Below are 22,222 nucleotides of genomic sequence, written 5' to 3'. Positions count from 1 at the left end.
ATATAACATATTGTATTGGTTTGAGAAGAGTTCCATTCTAACAATCAGACCAGATTATAGCAATTCAGGGTGTTAGATTTGTAATCGTCAGATTAACTCAAAAAAGGAGTTCAGTTTAATTGCAAAATTTGACAGTTTATCTGTATTGATTTTTTTTTTCGCGAGCATTAAATGATGCGATGCACGCTGTGATTCAAACATGTTCTTTCATTTCGAAATGATATTTTACAATATCTCTCCCCCCGCCGCCTCCCGCCAACATCCTTACCTGTTTTCAGTCGTAGTCGTGAAAGTGTTGAGATAGCATAATTCAATGTTCAAAACAAACAAAAACAAAATCCTCGATTTGATTTGCGTGCAATTCGCCCTGCCTAGCGATTATTTCAATACGGGGAAATTATTAATTAAACCATCCCCTATTTTCGTGCTGTGATAGCCCATGTCTTTAACCAATAATGAAAGCAATGCTAAGGACGTCCGATGGAATGCGATAATTCTAATTTTTATGCTTCCAACGCTTTTTATGATCAATTCTTATGGTTTAAACCCATTGTGGTGATAAGATTTAAACCACAAACCTATTAGCGCTAACCAAGACGGCAGATAATCATACTAATAATAACTTGCCATTAGACGTGAGACAACGCTTACCATCGTACGATAAAAAACCCCCAAAAAAAAAAAAACAAAAAAAACAAAAAACAAAAAAAAAAAAACAAAAACAACAAAACAACAAGATTATGACAATTCTTCTTGCTTCGGCAAAAACCATCCGTAGCTAGATTGGTCAATTATTGTATGTGGGAATTCAATATGGTGGAATGTTACACGATGAACCTGTGAATGAATCATGAGCAGGGCTTTTCAGACGCCTTGTTATGTCATGAATTATGGATGGGTTCACGTCATCACATCGTTTACGTTTGGATTTTATTGCTGGTGTTAAAAGTTATTCATTTCTATGCACGTTTTCTTTTCAATTTCTGTTCAAGGTAATGTTGAATAGAAGTAAAGGGAAAAGAGGGGACCCACCCCCCCCCCCAAATAAAAAAACAAAACAAAATAAAACAACAAAAAAACCCCCCCAAAAAAACAAACAAAAACAAAACAAAACCCACAGAAGAAGCAGTATAATTTTGAGAGTAAAAAACAACAAGGTCATTTGTTTGTGTGTTTCATAATGCTTCTTGTTATGAGTCATTTTTAGTTGGATGACTAGCGCCTACTTGAAAACACAGTTCAAGTTTCCACCTTAGACATTGTTACATAACCGAATATTGAAAAAGAAAATCAGTTGTCAGTTATTGTAATGTTGTTTTTTATTTTTATTTTTTTTAAATTTTGGTTTCTTTTTATCTACGAGCACGTTATACTTACTTAATCGTTTTAAATGTTAATGAAACGATGCATGTGAACGAAAAAGTGATCCACCAGCTGTGTACGGTTTTGTGTCAGTACACCAGATTACCCCTCACTTCCCATTATATATATATATATATATATATATATATATATATATATATATATATATATATATATATGTATATCTATAGTTGAAATGAATGGAAATGTAAAATTTTAGTTAGCATAAGATTTATAATATTCACTCTCCTAAATAAAAGATAACAAAAATGAATACAAAATTCATATCATTAACAAAAAGTTAAGTATTTGGTGTTTAAACCACTCGGACACAAAACAGTTTTGCGTAACAATTGTCTAACATGTCAATATATTTTATGTATTTATTTATTTATTTATTTTTTTGCTAGATGTTGGTTTATGATTTATATGATTATTATATGGAACGTCAGAAATTTGGCTTTTTATTCTATTTTTTTTAAAATCCGATATATGTTACAATACAACTTTATTTATTTTATCCTTTTTGGTAACGATATAAGGTTGGAACATGGACAATTATTATGTTATTCGTCTGTAATGATTTGGTTACAGCTAAAGGGTGGCCAAATAGAAACTGATGTCGCTTCCGCTGTTTTACAGACCGGAAGATATGGCAATTCAGCTTGAGCGGTGTAGTCAACCAATTGGTAACTAATCAACTTAACAGGTTTTTGATTAATCACTTATATAGGGAATGAGCTCGCGTACTCGTTATGGAATAGTGAATAAGATTAGCGGAAGAGTAGCGTCCCTTGATTGGACGTCACCCATAGTCTGTGACGTCACCGCGGACGAGGACGAGAGACCATGCGCACAACCAACATGACGTTCTCTCTCTAATAACTTTTCCGCCGGTGAAGTCCCAGACTATGGGTGACGTCCAATCAAGGGACGCTACTCTTCCGCTAATCTCATTCCCTATTCCATAACGTGTACGCGAGCTCAGTGTGTGTGTGTGTGTGTGTGTGTGTGTGTGTGTGTGTGTGTGTGTATGTGAGCGTGTATACCGGTGGGATATGAGAGATGAGAGGACGGTGAGACACACGCCCGGGCGTGCGTAAGTACAAAAGATATGAATGTATAGTGCTTGAAATGTCCCACAATCAGTTCGTGAGCAACTACTACTACTACTACTACTACTTCTACCACTTGTTACTGAGACGGGAACTTTAATGCTTACGGGTTCTTTAAGAAAAGCAAATGAAATGTTGAATTATTATGTTTGACCTTAACATTTATCTTTAATAGCAGAAAAGATAGGTAGTGATGGGGATATTGAAGAATTAAATGGATATGTTCAAACACCGAAAGCTTACATAACAGTCTCAGCCTTAGTTGTGCATGAACAAAATAAAATCTTTTACAAAAAGTCCCTAATTATGTGCATAACATGAGCTATGTACTCGTCATTGTCGGTACCCCCTCTCTCCAACACCCCCCCCCCCCCTCCGATATAAAAGGTAAATGAAATGAAACTAAAAGACGGGGGCACTTAGAGTGACGATCTTGGATAACTCCAAATGGACACGTGATTGATGACAGAAGAAGCCTATAGAAATACAATGGACATCATATCTATTTGACTGCCAATAATATAATATAAAAGCGGCATAATGATGATAACGGTGATGATGATGATGATGATGATGATGATGATGATATATGATGATGATAATAATACTAAAATAGTAAAGAATCATAATTGCTGTGTTTATTAAATTTAATTAAAAGGTTTTTGGAATTATGAGCAATAAAAAACAAAAACAAAAACAAAAAAAAAACTCCAAAAAAACAAAACAAAACAAAAAACAAAAAAGAAAACCCAACAAAACAAACCAACAAATAAACAACCCCCCCCCAAAAAACAAAAACAAAAAAAAAACAAAAAAAAAAAAACAAAAAAAAAACAAACCCCAACAAACAAACAACCCCCCCCCCAAAAAAAAAAACAAAAAAAAAACAAAAAAAAACAAACCCCAACAAACAAACAACCCCCCCCCCCCAAAAAAAAACAAACAAAAAAAAAAAACAAACAAACAAAACAAACAAAACAAAACAAAAAGAAAAAAAAAACAACAAAAAACAACAGCCCAATAATCATAAGGAAAAAGAAAAAACAGCATAGATGTATTTCAATCAATCAAAGGAAAAGAACAAGCATTTAAAATTACATATGAAAATAGAATTGCAACTAAATAAATGCTGAAATAATGACGGTTATCATACATTTTCATTTTCCTAATTTAAAAGAAAAGAAAATGTTACTTCCATTTTGCTCCCTAATGTTTAAAAGAAAATCAACGAAACCTAAACAAGGACAAAAGAGATGGGAAAAATGAAAGAAAGAATTTGCAATAAAACGAAAGACTGAAGAACAAATTGTAAAAAAAAAGAGGAATGTAAAAAGAAATAAAATGATGATGATTTTCTTTCCAAATTGCACAGAAGGAACTAAATTGGTAATATTTTTATATAATATCTAACCAACTTGTAATTTGCATTGTTAGATGAGGAAAAATCTTTTGAAATGTGTTTTAAAAAAAATTAAGGTATAAATTGAATTATGTGTCATCTCTATACAACCGGTACTAAAACAAAAAAGCTTGTCGTGTAATAAAGCATGGCCATTATAATCCCTTAGGAAAAAAAATAATTTATATATATATATATATATATATATATATATATATATATATATATATTATATCTATAGATATTTCTATCAATATGTCTGGCTCTATATGTCTATAAAGTAATCTATTATCTATCTGTAAATCTATCTATTTTTCTAGCTAATTATTTTCCTATCGACCTCTCTATTTATCTATTTATATATCTATCTATCTGTCTATGTGTCTATCTATATACCTATCTATCTATTTATCAATCAAACTATCTATATATTTTTTCAAATTCATTTCTATATCTAGTTATCTATTAATTAATGTATGTATTTATTATTTTGTAATTTATTTGCGTATTTATTTATTTGTTTATATATTTATTTATTGGCTCACCACATCATTTAACAAATAACTTAAAAAATGCTCTCATCCGTTTAAAAAAAAGGAGAAATTTTGTAACAAGATTGTACGTTATAAAGAGGGTAATACGTCTCTAATTAACGTTTGGAAAAGACGGCTCGCTAATTAATGAAAGTCAAAGAGAAGCAAAGACTAGTAAATTGCGTGCTTGCATGTGCTTTGTATAACGTTATGGCAAAGAGGCGGGAGCGTTGGATGAATAATATTCATAAAATATAATACAATAAAACCCCGATACATCGCCAAGACATTGCATGCGATATAATTTGGCATAGTTGACTGTTATAATTAATTGGCGGCACAACTAACTAACTATACGATGGCAATAAGCAAGGTTGGCGTTATAGCGAGGTTTCAAAGTATTTCAAAATATTATATTGATATAAAGCTAGTAGCTCCAAGCATAAAATAAAACAATGTTAATATTAAGGCAAAGAGTTATGAAATGGTTTAAAGGATTTCTCTGGCAAGGCGTTCGAAGGCAATTAGCAAAAGTGCACGTATAAATGTGCAAGGCGAGTAGTGGTGGTTACATATTAATAAGGGCACACTGTAATCAGGTCTCGAAATGGCTGTTACCTCTTTGTGTGGTAGGTGGTTGTCGGGTTTGACTCCCTTTGGAGAAGGCACTACCTTCAGGGTCACTGCACCCTTCAGATCTCGCTAAAATGATGATGTTGATGATAGAGGTTGATATGGCGATGATTGATGACGAGGTTTATTACCGTTCACAATGATGATGATGATGATGATGATGATGATGGTGATGAGGATGATGATGGTGATGATGATGTTGATAATGTTGATGATAATGATGATGATGATGATGATGATGATGATGATGATGATGATGATGATGATGATATGATGATGATGATGATGATGATGGCAATAATTTTTAACAATAATTTTGATTTAAATTATTTTTCATGACATGGACATCCTAAAATCCTAAATTTATCCCCCCCCCTTCCGTTGGTTTAAAAATAATTTTCTCCTCTTACTCTTCATTCCCTTTCCTCATCCATGATTTCACCTCTTCGTTAATACGTAAACGGCTCAAGGAGTAAAAAAAAGTTTTTTCGTTCTTTATTCTTTGTTCATCCTAATCACAATCTAACACCTCCTCATCCTGCTCCTATTCCCAACTCATCTCTAAAATGTAAACATAACATGCTAAAAATGACGACAGACATTGTGCCAAAAACGGTTTGCAAGGCTTGTAAGTTCTTTTACATAACTTACTCTATTCATCTTGTCTAATCCCCCTTCCCAATCAAATCTTTTTTCTTCCCATTCCTCCTCTTCCCCATATATGACTTAGATATAAACATGAATAAATAAATAACTAACAAACGAACGAATTAAATAGATAAATAAATAAATAAATAAATATATAAATGAATAAATAATACTGTCACTAATAGTTCCACACTTCCCCTAACTCCATGCGCTTCACCTATATTCCAAAAGCAAGTCATATGGAACCCAAGTCCAATTTAATTGAGTACAGGCCGTATGGAGTGGTCTTTTTTTTTGATTTTTTTTTTTGCACTACCAGCAATCTTATAATATCCATCACTAGTTATAGATCGGTGCTCATTCACAACGAAATCGAGTCGGGTTAGGGGTGTAAAGTGCCCGACGTAAAGCCACAAAGCTTACGTCAGAGTTTTGTTTTTGCGATATTTTTGACCATATCCGATCACACACCGCGATAAACATTGCTTGACATTGTTAGAGTGGCAACTTATAAGCTTCATAATTCATTATGGAAAGAATGTATGAGATAACACTGCAGAATTGTAGGAAAACACCATTAAATAAAAAAAAATTGACCAGAAATCTGTTACTCTAAAAAATGATTGATTAGCAAAATGTTCCAAACCTGGGACATATTTTAAGAAGACTTTTCGACAAGTTGGGGATCCCGATAGCTCAGTTGATATAGCACTCGCTTCACACGCAAATGGTCGAGTTCGATCCCGGTCGAAGTTTTGAAATTGTTTTCTGACACCCCATGTCCACCCAGCAGAGATTGGGTAAAGTGGAAAGTACTCTGCGATAGACTATTGTCCAATCCGAAGGGTAGCAACAAATTACTATTGTCCATTTCACGCTACAGAAATCGGGATATACTCCAGTTCCATGGCCCTCATGGCTCTGAAAGACTACTTTTCTAACATGCTGGGTGTTATTTTAATAGATTTTTATTTGGAGCAAACATTTGTTTCTTTTTGTTTGTGTCTGCCATCATGGACAAAAAAGTTCAATGTACCGCGTTGAAAACTGATAATGATACCGATACATACCAACATGGCTTGTAAGACGTCCACAGGCTGGTTCTGGACACACACTCCGTTTATCTCCCGTATCTCATCGCCCACCTGGAGTGTACCTGACCAAAAACAAAACAAACATAATATGAATACATAAGTTCACTATAATATGGTACTGGGCATGACCTCTAAAAGGAACAATAAAATGTACTCAGAGTCTCTAAATTGGAACCTCAAGGGAAGAAAATCGGTTTGGAGACCAAACGAAACATGGATGGATACGATCGGCGGACAGAGATGAGGGAGACAGGGTTATCAACATGCCCTTACAGAGAGAACTTCGACATAGAATTGCGCATGCGTCTCTCTTATCAACTGAGGAAATCTATCGTTTGGTTAATGAGTTATCACTAATTATATTTGAGAAATCACTTTTCAAAATGTTATTGTATACATACTTTTGTATAATAAAAACATAACCAATAAACTTATTTTGATGAAACTTCCACAGTGATGTGTTGCAAAGAATGAAAAATAAAAAGGAATGCACCCAAGATTTAGATTACGCCGTGAAATCACTGACTTCACGGTTCGGTAACTCAGGCTAAAAGATCGCCGAGAACGCTGTGAATTTTTCATCAAAATAAGTTTATTGGTTATATTTTTATTTTATAAAAGTATGTATATAATAACATAGATTTCCTCAGTTGATAAGAGACACGCATGCGCAATGCTATATTGACGTTCTCTCTGTAAGGTCATGTGGATTATCATGTCCCCACTGAGGAAGACGGCCAAAAAAAAAAAACCAAACAAAAACAGGTGGCCCCAGGAGAGTAATGTTTTATACCTTTGTCACAACAGAGACCAAAAGGAATGAGTCAACAATAGCATAAACTTACTATAGAATTGTTTAGTACATTCTCATGATATGACAACAATGGTAAACATTGGTAAACAATGAAAAACGGAGTTCAATCGGAGAAAAGTCACTTGTTTTTTGTTTTTTTTTATGTTTTTTAGGGTTTTACGGCGCTTGCAACACATTAAGGTCATATCAGCGCCAGTAAAAAGGAAGAGAATGGGATAGTAGAAAGTTATAGAATTACAATTAAAGCACAAAAGAAAAGATAAGACAAAGGGGAACTGGTTCAAATAGGGAATAGATGTAGATTCCAAGAGCACACCGTCAAAGTACTTAGTTTGAGATCACCTAAAAGTCTCATCCAAACACAAGCACAGGTCCCAACTAAGAGGAATACACTCCAATGTTTACCAATCATATAATATAATATGTAAACTAAACATAATACAATGCATGATTTACAAGGAAAAAGATATCATCTCCCAAAACTATAACTATACATTCGACTGTTTCCCTCCCAGCCAAGGAACTCCGGCAAGGATCGGGACAAAACTAAGTAATCTCATTCCAAGACAATGACAGGAAACAATTGGAAAATGGGTATGGGGGGATAGAAGACACAGTATGTACCTCCCTGCCCACTATGGGAGGTCAGGATCCCCACCCAGGAGAAAAGTCACTCGTACATCGTGAAAATATATCTAATTGTATGATGGTTACAGTGCTAAAAAGCCGTATAGAAAACTAAAGCAAAATAATTCACGAATAACCAACCTTCGTCACATAGCGATCAAAGCAAAGACCACCTGCTTGCCGAATAAGATATGCTACAAACAGGGCTGCAAGATGGTTACGTGCGTGTTTCCATTAATAATTGTATTTTAAACCAAACTTCTTTACAATAATGAATTTTCCAAGTCAAGTCGATTTTTTTGTTTACCACAACAGATTAATTTTTCAAGGGGTTCAGAGTGTTAGTAGTGTTTGGCCACGTGAGGTTCTATTTGGCCATTTTAGAAGTTGAATTTGGCCACGTATAACGTGCTGTACTTTGTTTTCATTTTTTTTAATTGAAAAAAAAATCTGATTTAATTCATGATTTCTATTTGCAAAATGTCTACAATTCACCTTTGAACTTTGAACTTTAACTGCTGTCTCTAGTAGTGCATCACGCATACAAGATTTTCTAAATTTTCATATTGAACCTTGATCAAATTTCATGTGTTTCCTTGGGTGTTGTAACCAGAGAGCTACTCTTAAATCAGAAAGCAGGGTATTGTACAAAAGCTATGTTCTGACATGGTCTGGAATTCAAGCAAAGCCGGATATGAACAGGATGATGGGAACATAAAATAATGGCCGATCACAGAAACAGGAAGTGCGACAACTCGAACAATATCCGGTTCCTAACATGGATGCCACTCGATTGATTGACTTTGTTGTCGTGCTTTATTTTGGGCATCGATTTTCTCCTCATGTTGGTATGCTTATTATAACGTCTATCACTCGTCTCTATCCAACTATCTCTCTCGTTCATCTAATCAGTCCATCCGTGGGCCCGTGGGGAGGGGGAGATGGTCGAGAGGATGAGGCTATGAATTTATACCTAAAGATACCGGATTTGACATCTCGTTTTTTCTCGAGCAAAAAATTTAGCACCTCTATCTCACTTTGCTGCGCTGCCCTGCGGATGACGCCTGGATAATCTCGTTCTCTTTTTTTTTTTTCAAGAGCAGGTTTATAACAAATGCATTATCTACGTAATTCGCCTTATTGACAAGTAGTGATCTTTCAGTTGCTGACTCGAAATTATTATTAGAGCGAAACTAACCTTGCCTTTTTTTCATCATTTATTTATAGAGCAGTAAAGTTAGGTGCCCCAAACGTAAACACGGTCTAGAAGCACGTGGCAGACCACATGTTCCTGTCTTGACAGCTCACGTTCCAATGTAAATAATAGAAAGAAAATAACCTTTAAAATTTGGCTGTTAGGTGGCAAAAGAAACACATATTCATAAATACTCGATCATGCATCAAATAATGTCTAGATATGGATATTTTATGGAACAAAAGGTAAAATTTATCAAAAGTTACGTCTATCTATTTTTAGACCAGAGCAAATTATTGCGCTGGTATGAACAAAACGAGAATTATTCGGAGCCTGATTTTCATAATAATTTAGTCTTATATTATTATTTCTGCAACTGTTAGATTTTATGTAAACATATTTTCAATACTGAAAGTGTATTGCCTACAACTCAAACTACAAAATTGGGAGACCTATATTGTGCGTAAATTATTCCCGTCCCTAACGGAAATCACTAGCAACTTGTTATTGTTTACGTTTGGGGTAGCAAACTTTACTGTTCTATAAAACGTATTACTTTTTTATATCAGAGATATCAGAGAAATCGGATACCATTAAAACTACGTTTTAATAATAAAGTTAATGCAAATGATGCGATACAAAAGGGAAAAACGGACAGAGAATGTAGACCACATGAATCATAGCTATTGCAGGAAAATGAGACCATTTCTATTCTAAATAAGAATAAACGGCATCATCACATTATGCAATAGGAGGTTTCAGACAATGGTTTTGTAATACACTGGCTTTGATATAATCATGTTCTCATTCCCTATAGGTTTTAGAAGATTTTATTCATGCCCAAAACGCGTTGTCTGACTTGGGCATATCATTATATTGACGCAAACATCGTCGTCTGGTTATAATATGCAACTTAAGCGTCAAACGTGGGGCATTGAACTCGCGTGATAATGAACGCCGAGTCTATGATAAGTCCCAAATAGGTAAAATTTTATTTCCTTTTAAAAGTGAATAGAGAGACAATCAACTGTTCTTTTACATAGAACAATGTCATAAAGAGCTTTACCAAACAGAAGCACTTATGTAGAGGAGAGACTAACAGATGCCATGAAGACACTCCTAGAACTCACTAAATGCCAACCCAGGAATAACTCAAGTGTGTGCCTTTCATTAAAAAAACAACCGCCAAGCCAACAGGAAACTGATCATCTCCTGGAATGGGAACAAATTGGAGAACAGCACATTCCCCGTGTACCTGGGTGCCACCTTAGACCGCACACGTTCTTCTCTCAGCACACAAAGAAAACAAAATCAAGGGTGGCCACAAGAAACAACCTCTTAAGAAAATTGGCAAAAACTACATGGGGAGCAGATCCAAAAAGAGTCAGGACAACCGCACTAGCTCTCTGCTATTCCTCAGCCGAATACGCTTCACCAGTCTGGGCAAGATCCTGCCATGGCAAAAAGATTGACTCTGAGCCTCATAACACTTGTCGGATCATTACAGGTTACTTGATACCGACTGCAGTTCCAGTCCGCCATCGACTGGCATTGCAACTCCCCACATTTGAAGAAACACTGCATTGTATTTCTAAACCTGAAATTGATATGTGTTTTAAATGTTGATACGTGTATCCAAAATTACAGCAGTTCAGGATGGCTGCCCCAACGAATGTCCGTCGGCGACAGGAAGCTGTCATTGAATTTCTTGTTTTCGAAGAAGAACCCTCGAGTAACATTTTTAAACGCCTTAGAAAATGTCCTTCCACACACAAGTGTCAGGAAAAGGGATGAAATCGATGGACGACGCTCCGCATTCACTAGACTTGACACTTTCAGGCTTTCATCTTTTTGGTTCACAGAAGATGAAAGCATGAAGGAGGCAATGAGGGAATATCGCTTTGAAGATCATAAAGAAGCCAAAACAGTAGTGAAAAATTGGCCAAAAGTTCAGTCAACTCAGTTTTACGAGGACGGAAAGCATGGCTTCACAAAAAGGTGGACTGGGTATCGAAAGAGGCGGAGACTGTTGAGAAGTAGCATTCTACTCGGCTAATGCTAAGCTTTAATTTGAGGTATGATGCACGGTATTGATTCAATTTGTTTAAAAGTAATAACAGAGTCCCATTACTTTTTGACTCACCCTCTTAGCTATAGTGTTGTCTAAGGGTGTTGTTGTAAAGAGCCTAGGGCTTATATTGCTTGAAATGTTGATGCGATATGAAATGTTCACTTTTGTCATAACTATTATTGGGGTTCAAACCTGGTAGATTTAGAATCAGAGGGGAGGGTAGTACAATACGCCTGAGTTACTGAGATCTTCCGCTCCCCCCCCCCCTCCCCCCGCCCTGATATAACAGAAAAGTGGGTCATGATGATCTGAATTAATACGATTGATTAATTTCCCGTGCATCTTATGGAGAATAAAATATAAACATCTTGAAAAATATCGAGTTCTCCAATAATTGGTATAGATTTGCCCGCAGGGACAACCCAGAACTTTGATCTTGCTTCGTTTCCGGTATTCTATACACTATTAATGGGCACTGATTCCATTTGAGAGAAAAGGTCAGGAAGGTCATTTAGACTTTACCATGTCCTTTTATGTCTCTGCGATTCTTTTCAACAATTTTTTTCCAAGGTTTGTGTATTTGAATACAATACGTATAGTAATTCTAAATATTTCTGATGCAAAATGTTTTCATTAAAAATAAGATTGTGCTATGAGTTTATTTGGTTGGCCCATAATGTTACGTTATATTAATTTCCCATTTCCCATTCAACGAGCTATTATTGTAATAGGAAGGGATATTTCCCCCTTTTCCCTGGTTACCTGCCTGGACAGTCTTTAATCGGTAGTTAAATTTGGTGGAAAAGGATTTGCAATGGATGGTAAGAATTTGATAGAGAATAGGAAAAAACCCCAGATTCAAGGCTCTCGTGCTCTGGAGGATTATGAATCAGGGATGCCCTTTGCTAAACAAAAAAAAAAAGCCTGCATTTTTTTCTCGTAAAGAGCATATAAAATGAAATATTAAATTAAAAAATCCTTTTATTCATCCTCATGGGTAAATTTTTCTTTAGGGTCTATTCCAAGGGAAGACTGGAATAACCCAGGCGTCAGCCGCAGTACATCGCCGAAAAGTGAGCTAGGGCGAGGTGACTTTGCTCAAGGCCACACAGCGCGGCGGGTGATCGAACTTTCAGGTACGAAGCAAAGACCGTACCACTGAGCCACACTATCCCATATTTCGAGCAAAGCATCTCTTCACCCTTACGTCATAGGAAAGGATATAACCATCTAACTTCCTCTTATTGCCTTTAAACAACCAATGCTTTCGTCTTTTAAACAATCAACACACCATTATCAAACACGGTCAGTGGAAACATTCCAAAAAGATGGTTTCCTGGCTTTAGCCGGAAAAAGGGCATCCCTGATAATATATTAATATTTTGGTTTTAATAACTCGGTAAAATTCCCAAAAAATATCGATTAGTCGCGAGTGGATGACATATTTACGGGTCATCGTCGATAGTTGAATTTGGTCTTAATATTATCAGACTTGAAAGAAACGTGTTCGTGTTATTAGCTCTCACCTTGCCGACCATTTCCGGATTTTTTCCAAGATGCCATACCCACTCAACCCAAATATTTGATTTTTTAAAACTGTAACTCAAAAGGAATAATGTTGTTCAGTAAAACAAGCCGTACAACACGTCATTAAGTTCTCATAACTATAACAGAATATTTCTTCAAATATTTTGATCTACAAAACAAATCTGAATGAGACAAATGTTGGTTGTGTCGTAACGAATGTGACGATTTTCCTATTATATGTTGGTAAATAAAGAACAATGTGAAATGGAATGTAAGCTTCAATTTAATAGACGAAAACAGATAAAACGAACGTTTCGGATTTCCCCTTTATCAACAAACAGGATGAATAAAACGACATACGAATGAGATAATGTGGTAGTGGCGCCGTGGAAAGCGGCGATAGTCTTACCTTGGCGGTGTATCATTCCCCCGTGCATGATTCGTGCCACAAAGCATTGACCATCATCATTGACTTTGAGAGTGATACCCTGGAGAAAGAAATAGAAGAAAACAAATGGCCATCTAAATAGTGTAATACACACTAAACGTACTCAAAGGGCTTTACAAAGGCTAACTAGCCAACAGCAACACTTAACATGTAGGATGAGTCATGACGCCTGTAAGGCGATATTACATTTTTTCCCCCGACAAAGCTGCTGGAACTGTATTGCTGTACTCTGAAAAAATAATATGCATTAAAATTTTTGATCAGAAAATTCGTCCTTCAAATATCGATCAAGAGGTAAAGAAGATTATGGAGGAAGAGGAAGAAGAACAGTAGTAGTAGTAGTAGTAGTAGCAGTAGTAGTAGTAGTAGTAGTAGTAGTAGTAGTAGTAGTGATGGTGGTGCTAATTTGCTAATACTAATGGTAGTAGTAGAATAATAATGGTAGTAGTAGTAGAGTAGTAGTAGTAGTAGTAGTAGTAGTAGTAGTAGTAGTAGTAGTAGTAGTAGTAGTAGTAGTAGTAGTAGTAGTAGTAGTAGTAGTAGTAGAGGGTAAATATAGAATAAATGAGTTTATCTTTTTTATTTGTGCGTAGCGGAGAGGCATACGCAGTTCTCGTACCAGTAAGGTCGCGGGTTTGAGCCCCTATCGCCGCCGCCAAATTTTATTCTATAATGTCTTCTGAAACTTTCCTTCTTCTTCTTCTAGGTTCCATGCCTGGTCCAGGCTTCGGATACTGCATGAATTATCTCTCTCCATTCCTCCCTGTCTCTTGCTTTTTCAAACAGCTCTTGGATTGTTAGGTTGGTGAAGCCCTTCAGTTGGTCTATGAGTGTTTTTCTTTGTCTCCCCCGGGCGCGTTTACCAGGTATTTTTCCACAACTTGCCAGGTATTCATTCTTATCTTTCCTTACTATGTGTCCGAAAAAGGATAGTTGTCGATCCACTATTAAGGGCATTAGTTTCCTTTGTTGGTATGTTTGTTTTAGCACTTCTTCGTTCGTTTTGTGTGCGGTATACGATATTCTCTGCATCCTTCTCAAGCACCACATTTCAAAAGCTTCAATGTTCTTTTGTGTTTCTGAATTTGTAGTCCAGCTTTCGCATCCGTAGAACAAGATTGGCCACACGTAGCACTTCAAGACTCGGAATCTAATCCCGAACGACATCCTACTCACTCCATTTCTTGATATTATGCCTGCTCCATTCACTTTTCTGAATTAAAATTCACCCCAAATACCGGAGCATATTCAATGTCTCAACCGTTTCTATGTTGGCAATTAAGGTTTAATGCTGGCCAACTAACTTCGCGGCGTTTGTATGTGTTGAACCCGTGACCTCAAGAAGTCGGGTAGAGCGGCTCAAGATAGACCTAATAATAATAATAATAATAATAATAATAATAATAATAATAATAATACTTTATTGCATCCCAAAAAGGAAATTTTTTGTACAGACGTGTTATAATTTACACATAATATAAAAATACAATGGAAATAGGATGTATATATATAAAAAAGGAGCAGCTCTATAACCAGAGCTGCGCTTTATAATATGAATAATTTCAACACTGTAAAATAGTTAAAACTGTCACCATAAATTGAAAATTGAAAAGATTGCAAAACAAATAAATTAATAAATTAATATTTATATTTAAAAAAAGTAAAAATGAGAAATAATTATATAAAATGATTATTGCTTGTTGTTATAAAGCCTAATACTGGACGGCAGAAAAGATTTTCGGTGTCTCTCTGTTTTCGTTGAAATAGAGAAAGGGCGACCACTTCTTTCTGACATAATAATTGATGGTCTTAGTGGATGATACTGGTCATTTAATATTTTAGTTATTTTATTTATACAAAATTTCTCGTATAAAAGATCTACATCGTCAACATCATTTATATAGCGTTTAATGGATTTTTTAATATTTGAATTTATTTTGTTCCTTTCCACTGCTAAGCAATTGCCTCCCCAAGCTGTTATACAAAATGACAAAACACTTTCGATTACTGCTCTATAAAATAATGTGCAGAGGGTTTTATCTATTCTAAACTGAGAGAGTTTCGATAAAAAATATGTACGTCTGCACATCTTATGCCTAATTATTTTCAAGTGTTCATCCCACTTGAGCCTGTCATCAATCGTTACACCAAGGTATTTGTAGTGAGGAACTCGCTGGACAAATTGGTCCTTTAATTTTAACGGTTCTATCGGTTCCTTCACTCTCCTAAAGTCAATCACTAGCTCCTTTGTCTTGCTTATGTTAAGCTCTAGGTGGTGGGCATCACACCAAGACACAAATCTATCAATTTCTTGCCTATAAGCCACTTCGTTGCCATTTGTTATGAGGCCTTGAAGAGCGGTGTCATCTGCAAACTTTATTAAAGGTACACTCAGGTTTTGACTTCTACAGTCATTCGTGTATATTGTGAATAATACAGGGGACAATACACAACCTTGAGGAGCACCAGTATTTGTAGTTATACAGGAAGATTTGTTTTGCCCTAATTGAACATATTGTGCTCTCTCCGTAAGAAATTCGAGCACCCAAGCAATTATATACTTGTTTAAATTCAGACTAGTCAATTTTTGAACAACCAACTGAGGTTGCATTGTATTGAACGCTGAAGAAAAATCTGCAAAAAGCAATCTGCAATAGCTCCTAGCGTGATCTAGATGCCTGTAGATGTTGTTTGTAAACAGCAAAATGGCATCCTCTACGCCACGTCCTGGTTTGTAAGCAAATTGATGACTATCACTCAATGGCATAAACTGATTCCTAATTTTAACAAGAACAAGTTTTTCTAAAGATTTCATGACTATTGAAGTCAGTGCAACAGGTCTGAGATCGTTCATAGTTTCAAGTTTTTCTTTTTTTGGAACAGGAATAATTTTTGAAGTTTTCCAAATTTCAGGGATTGAAACGCATTGGAGGGACCAGTTTAAAATATGTGTATAAATGGGGGAAAGCTGGTGGGCACATTCTTTTAATAGTTTTCCTTTCAATCCATCCGGCCCAGCAGCCTTCCTCTCGTTTAGTTTCGAAAATACGAATCTCGTTTCCTCTTCACTGACCTCAATAGTCATTTCATCTTCCAAAGCCCTGTCTAATTTATGTTTTTCATTTTCAATATCAAATTTGTTTGCTGTGTCGAAACGTGAATAAAATTTATTTAAAGTTTCAATTTCGATATCTTCTGATATAATCGTGGGCTTTGGATTATAGTTCACACCTAGAGTTTGAAACCACTTTTTTTTTTGGAGTGGTGGATAGCTCATACGGTAGATTCACGCTTTCCCCAGGCGGAGTTGTCGTCCCAGTAAGGACGCGGGTTCGAGCCCCCATCGCCGCCGAGTAATTTTTATTCTCTATTGTCTTCTGGCACTTTCCTACTCACTTCATTTCTTGTTATTCTCACACAAAGTTGTTAGCTCCCATCTCAATGTCAACACGCATACATAAAAGAAAAAGAGGACATGACACTGATAATCAGGAAGGCACAATACTTGTAGAAAACCGAAAATGCCCGGTGTTCTGGTCGTTGCAATCGGGGCGTGGCGGGGTTTGAAATGAATCAAGGCATTGTCGAAGAATGTATTGATTGAAGTGTGAGAAGATGGTAAGCGGAAAAGAATAGGTGTGAATGTGTGTATGTGTGAGTGTGTGTGTGTGACTGCAAACCATAGAATATACGGGAAACAAAACAAAACAAAGAAACACACTCACTGACAAACGAACACGTAACGGATGGAAAATACATTACAGGCATTGTAAATTGACCAGAAAGGAAACCAGGAAAGATACACGGAAAGACTCTTAAGTGAACATTAACGATCATTGGTTACATGAGTATAAACAAGACACGTGATAGGTGTACAAGGATCTCCATTTCAATATAAACACCAGGAGAATAGTCCGTCCAAGATGGCGAAGAGAGTGATTTTTCTATGCAATAAATTTTCTTATTGAACTTAATAGGGTCTTCATGGTGACAAGAGATACTGTGCACAAGGACGAGCTGTGAGGAGGAATAGATTCTAGAATCTACTCAAGAACGGAAGAAGAGAAGGATTGGTTACATCCCTCGAAAACAGGCTATAAGTTTGAACAGATAAACTGGACCGTACAATCTTCAAAATAAGGGAATAGTGGGCGAATATATTAGAGCATAAAGTATGAAAAAATACAGAACCAGCTGGAAAGAACTTGGGGAGATAGTCAAGGAATTGCAACATTTACACAGACCGTATAAATGAACGCTTCTCCACAGTTGCTATTAGAAAGAACGAGCTCAAGGTGGACAAACCACTTTTTTCCCCCCGAGCGTCGGATGGCGTTGATTGCAGGGTGTCCTCGATTAGGAGGAGGGTGCCATGTCAGTGGGGTCATGGGTTCGATTCCCATTACTGCTTAAAATTGTTATCCTCTTTTGTCCTCAGACATTTCCCTACTCACTCCATTCCAAGTCATCAAAAAGATAGTCAGCGGAACAGATTTTTATCTTGTCTGACCGTAAAACCCGTAAAGAGTCGCTCGCATACAGTTTATTAGAAAAGAGACAACAATTGGTTAATCCGTGCATCAAGTTATAGGTGTACTACTGCCACCTACCGTTTCCCCCTTAAATTTTAACCACTGTTTCAGCTTATTTTCATGAATAGAATGAAAACAGAGAAAAACTCACCATAGGTTCGTCTGTATTTTTCTGGAATTGTACTAATCTAACCCGGACTACGTCATCCATCCCGACGTCTACAGGGCGCCCATGAGCACCACCCCCGTTCATGGTACCTTCAAAACCGTCCAGCGTGGCCCCACCCCCGTAACCACTCATGCCCCCGTTGACCAGTGTGTTGTGGGCGGGGCTTGGCGAATGGTGGACGTGGTCTTCACTGTAGACCTCGTGGGCAACCACGTCATGCGATTGGAGAAGAGCCTGTAAAATATAAACAAAAAGGATTTGAAAATTAAGGGATAGTTTCATTAAACATATTTGACCACTAATGAAATTGAGAAATTATTAAGATTTAAAAACCCGTTTATCTCAATGTCAGAAGATGCAAGTGTCATGTTTTACGGCGCGCTGGCACGAATGAAAACCTTACTTTTCATTTAAGTCCCTTTATCCTAAAGTTTTCAGATATTTAGACGTCTAAAATTATATACAATTCCATGACCGTCTACCGGTATCAATGATGCCAACTTAAAATCGTAAACATATTAAGAAAATAATCTAATATCTTTAATTCAAAAACAAATGAGAAAATGTAAGGATGTCTCATCGTGCAATTGAAAGAATCTGATGGATGGAAAGATAATATGATTTTGGAATTCATATCATAAATAAGGACGAAATGAAAATAAGGCATGAATTCATGACACTTTGAAACTTATACCGTCGGGTTTTGAATTAAAACCAATTTTGCATCCAGAGTACTAGTCACCAATCGCCTATAATCAACGTGTACTTATTTTCAGGTCCGGTAACCCAAATTATTATGGGCTCATAGTTGTGAAAGGAAATACTATCAAACCAACGCAAAATAATATCCATTACAACAATGTTAAATCAAGGCCATAATTAAGCTCTGGTAATAAACCTGCAAATAATATGTGCACATTAACCATATTGCAAGACGTGTGAAGTATGACACATTTTAACGAGACTTAATTTATACAAATGTTTTCTCTAATGGTCATGATATAATTGATCCGTACTTGTGTCGCATTGGAATCGGATATTCAGATGTGACTCCTATGATAATGAGCCGATACCAGCCTAAATATGTCAACGTCTCTGGTCGTCATCAGACCAATATCATGCAAAGCTCCTGAACAATCAGCTCCGATCTAAGACGACAAAACAACAACCGGAGCTGAATTGGAGACGCTTAGCTTTTCTGCTATTGAATTGGCATTAGAATGGAAAGGGGGATAATAATATCAACTAATATCGCGTCCTCAATGCGATCCGAAGGGATGAAAGCCATCGCAATGATACAGGACGTGATGAATCTTGAGATTAATTATGGGCTACAACGGTTAAAGTACCTCATAACCACCATAATCATCATCATCATCATCATCATCATCATCATCATCATCATCATCATCATCATCATCACTACCATCACCATCATCATCATCATCATCATCATCATCATCATCATCATCATCACTACCATCACCATCATCATCATCTAAACTTGATTTGTGATTTCCGTCCTGCTGTGCCTGTCAATAGAAATTGTTGGATGATTCGATCGTAACGACCCCATGCAGACTTTCTCCATCAACAAAATCTCATTCACAAACAAACCCTATATCAATCCCTATTATTCTCCCGCGTTCTCTCCCTCTGTCTGTCTGCCTCTCTCTCTCTCTCTCTCTCTCTCTCTCTCTCTCTCTCTCTCTCTCTCTAAGAAACATAAAGGTATCATATTTCTATCAATCTCCTCTATTCTCTCTTGTTCTCTATCTATCTATCTATCTATCTATCTTTATATATATATATATATATATATATATATATATATATATATATATATAAAGATAGATAGATAGATAGATAGATAGATAGATAGATAGATAGATAGATAGATAGATATATCTTTCTCTCCGCCCTCACTCTCTACTATTGACCCTCTGTCCAAAATCTCTTGTTCTTCCTTTCCTTGTTCCTCCGTTTTGCACGATTTACTCATCAGACCTTTCACAACCATCTTGAACGATTAAATCTCACCAGTAAGCACCTATTATCTATTCTTCGATTTTAAAACGAAGATACGATCCACCTCCATTTCCCTATCACTGAAACCCCATCACGATCTCACTATCTAGCTAAAAAACAGAACGACCCCTAGCAAGGCCTTCTATGTAGCTATATAGAAGGCCTTGCCCCTAGTCGTGCTAAGTGCAGTGAAGGGAAAAAATACTTGGCGATTATCAATTTCAATCAATCATGTTCCTCGCGAAGTACCAGGTTTGAGTTGGGTTTTTTGTTGTTGCCAATATGAGGGTCATTTAAATCGATCGATATTTGAAGGACAAGTTCCCTGGTCAAATATTTAAATACGTGTCTTTCCAGAGTATGGCAGTTAACTGAATATTATTAAAAGCTGTTTAATTCTATTGATCGTCGAGACATCTCAACATAATAAACGCTGCATGTTTGGACTTTCACTTGATAAACAACTTTCAAGTTGTCTGATTTTACAAATATTTATCTCTTTTCTAATAACGCATCGTTCAGACTTGAAATTAAAATATTCATTTTTTAAAAATTCTCCCGATTAGTAGAATCCTCTCGATTTTCACAATTACGTTATCCTGTCAATCGAAGTAACTTTTAACCACGTTTCATTTCCTGTGCGTTTTCCAATATAGTTAAGTGTTGTTTCTTATCTAAATGAACACAGTATCAGGACAAACATTAAAATAAAAAGGCATAAGTAAAAACGAATTAATAAAAAGCAAATCCAAATACACAAAAATAATAAATATAGTCAGAATAAAACAGTAACAAAGCAACATCAAAAAATACCCCCCCCCCCCCCCCAAATACAACCCAAAATAAAAAAAAGAAAAAGAAAAAATACAACTCAAAATACAAACCCTACAACGCAAATTTTTAAGAACAAAAATTTAACGCAAAATAATGGGGAAAAAATGTAACGGGAAACCCTTTAATACAATGGCAGTAACTAGATATTATATTATATCATACAATTAAACATTTTGATTTGAAAGTAACGGTACGAACAATATTGATTGTTCACGTATGATATGTATGTATTGTCACAGACGGCTGTAAGTCCTCTCTAGTTTCTTGGGTGTCAGTGTGGTTAGGGAGAGGGGTGAGGCGCGGAGAATGTTTGACTTCCTTTTTTTACTAATAATATCAAAGAGCACAGCAGGATCGAGGTTTCCAGTTCTCAACTCACTTCATACGCAAAAGGGTATAGATCGAGTGAAGTTGACGTCACTCGGGTCTTTGTTATTACTTTTTGCAACCTGCGTTTATCAGCAATTCACACTAAACTCTATTAACCAGACTATAAACGTTGAAGGTTACACATAGTTTTGTGTGTTGGTCGTTGGCAACGTTGTGAGCTTTTTAGCCAAGCGCATACTATCTATATAACCGACCAACACATAAAACTATGTGCAACTTTGAACGTTTATAGTCTGGTTATACAGTTAAGTGAGAATTACTCATAAATACGGATAGCAATAACAAAGACCCGAGTGACGTCAACTTCATACTATCTATAGCCCTTGTGTCGGTAGTCGCACGTTCAGATCCTGGGATTTTTTCCCCCTCTAACTTAAAAAAACAACAACATTCTCCCCAGCCCCTCTCCCCACCCCTTCTTCACCATTACTTTTGCTATGCTATTCATGACATTAAAACAATGACAATTCACCTGGAATCAAGAGATGTAGGTAAAATCAAAAGTAAAACGCCCAGAAAAAAAATTAACAAAATGAAAATGTCCATAATTTTGACAAAAGAGGTGGATCTTCTTGCCACATAATTATACAATACGGACGTTTTGAGCAGCGTTAAATATGCTGAAAAGGGTGTTCCACTACAGCTTAACAACCTTTAAAAATAGAAAACCCCTTGCGCAATCTGCCAATTCAAATCAACGGGATGTTTACGTTTCTAGGATTAAGGCAATCCTTTCCTCCCCTCGCCCCTCATCCTTTCTAATTCATTGTTCTCTAATTCCAAGATATTGACAAATTGGTCTG

The 22,222-nt window shown here is 36.2% G+C and overlaps 1 protein-coding gene across 3 annotated transcripts in view; it reads right to left on the bottom strand.

Annotated features, from left to right (window-relative positions):
- LOC144980993 (peripheral plasma membrane protein CASK-like) overlaps nucleotides 1-22,222 on the bottom strand; it is a 463,618-nt gene that overhangs the window by 26,906 nt on the left and 414,490 nt on the right. For all 3 annotated transcript variants that reach the window (XM_078929038.1, XM_078929036.1, XM_078929037.1), the window contains exons 14-17: nucleotides 18,150-18,401; nucleotides 13,428-13,506; nucleotides 6,761-6,846; nucleotides 5,028-5,111 (exon numbers count right to left, since the gene is read on the bottom strand). In XM_078929038.1, the coding sequence (XP_078785164.1) occupies nucleotides 5,028-5,111; nucleotides 6,761-6,846; nucleotides 13,428-13,506; nucleotides 18,150-18,401 (501 nt within the window). The remainder of the gene's footprint in view (nucleotides 1-5,027; nucleotides 5,112-6,760; nucleotides 6,847-13,427; nucleotides 13,507-18,149; nucleotides 18,402-22,222) is intronic.

Source organism: Berghia stephanieae, chromosome 10 (assembly GCF_034508935.2).
Source record: "Berghia stephanieae isolate SIO BIC M18660-M18661 chromosome 10, UCSD_Bste_1.3, whole genome shotgun sequence".
Classification (NCBI taxonomy): domain Eukaryota; kingdom Metazoa; phylum Mollusca; class Gastropoda; order Nudibranchia; family Aeolidiidae; genus Berghia; species Berghia stephanieae.
This window is presented reverse-complemented; position numbering and strand designations above follow the sequence as displayed.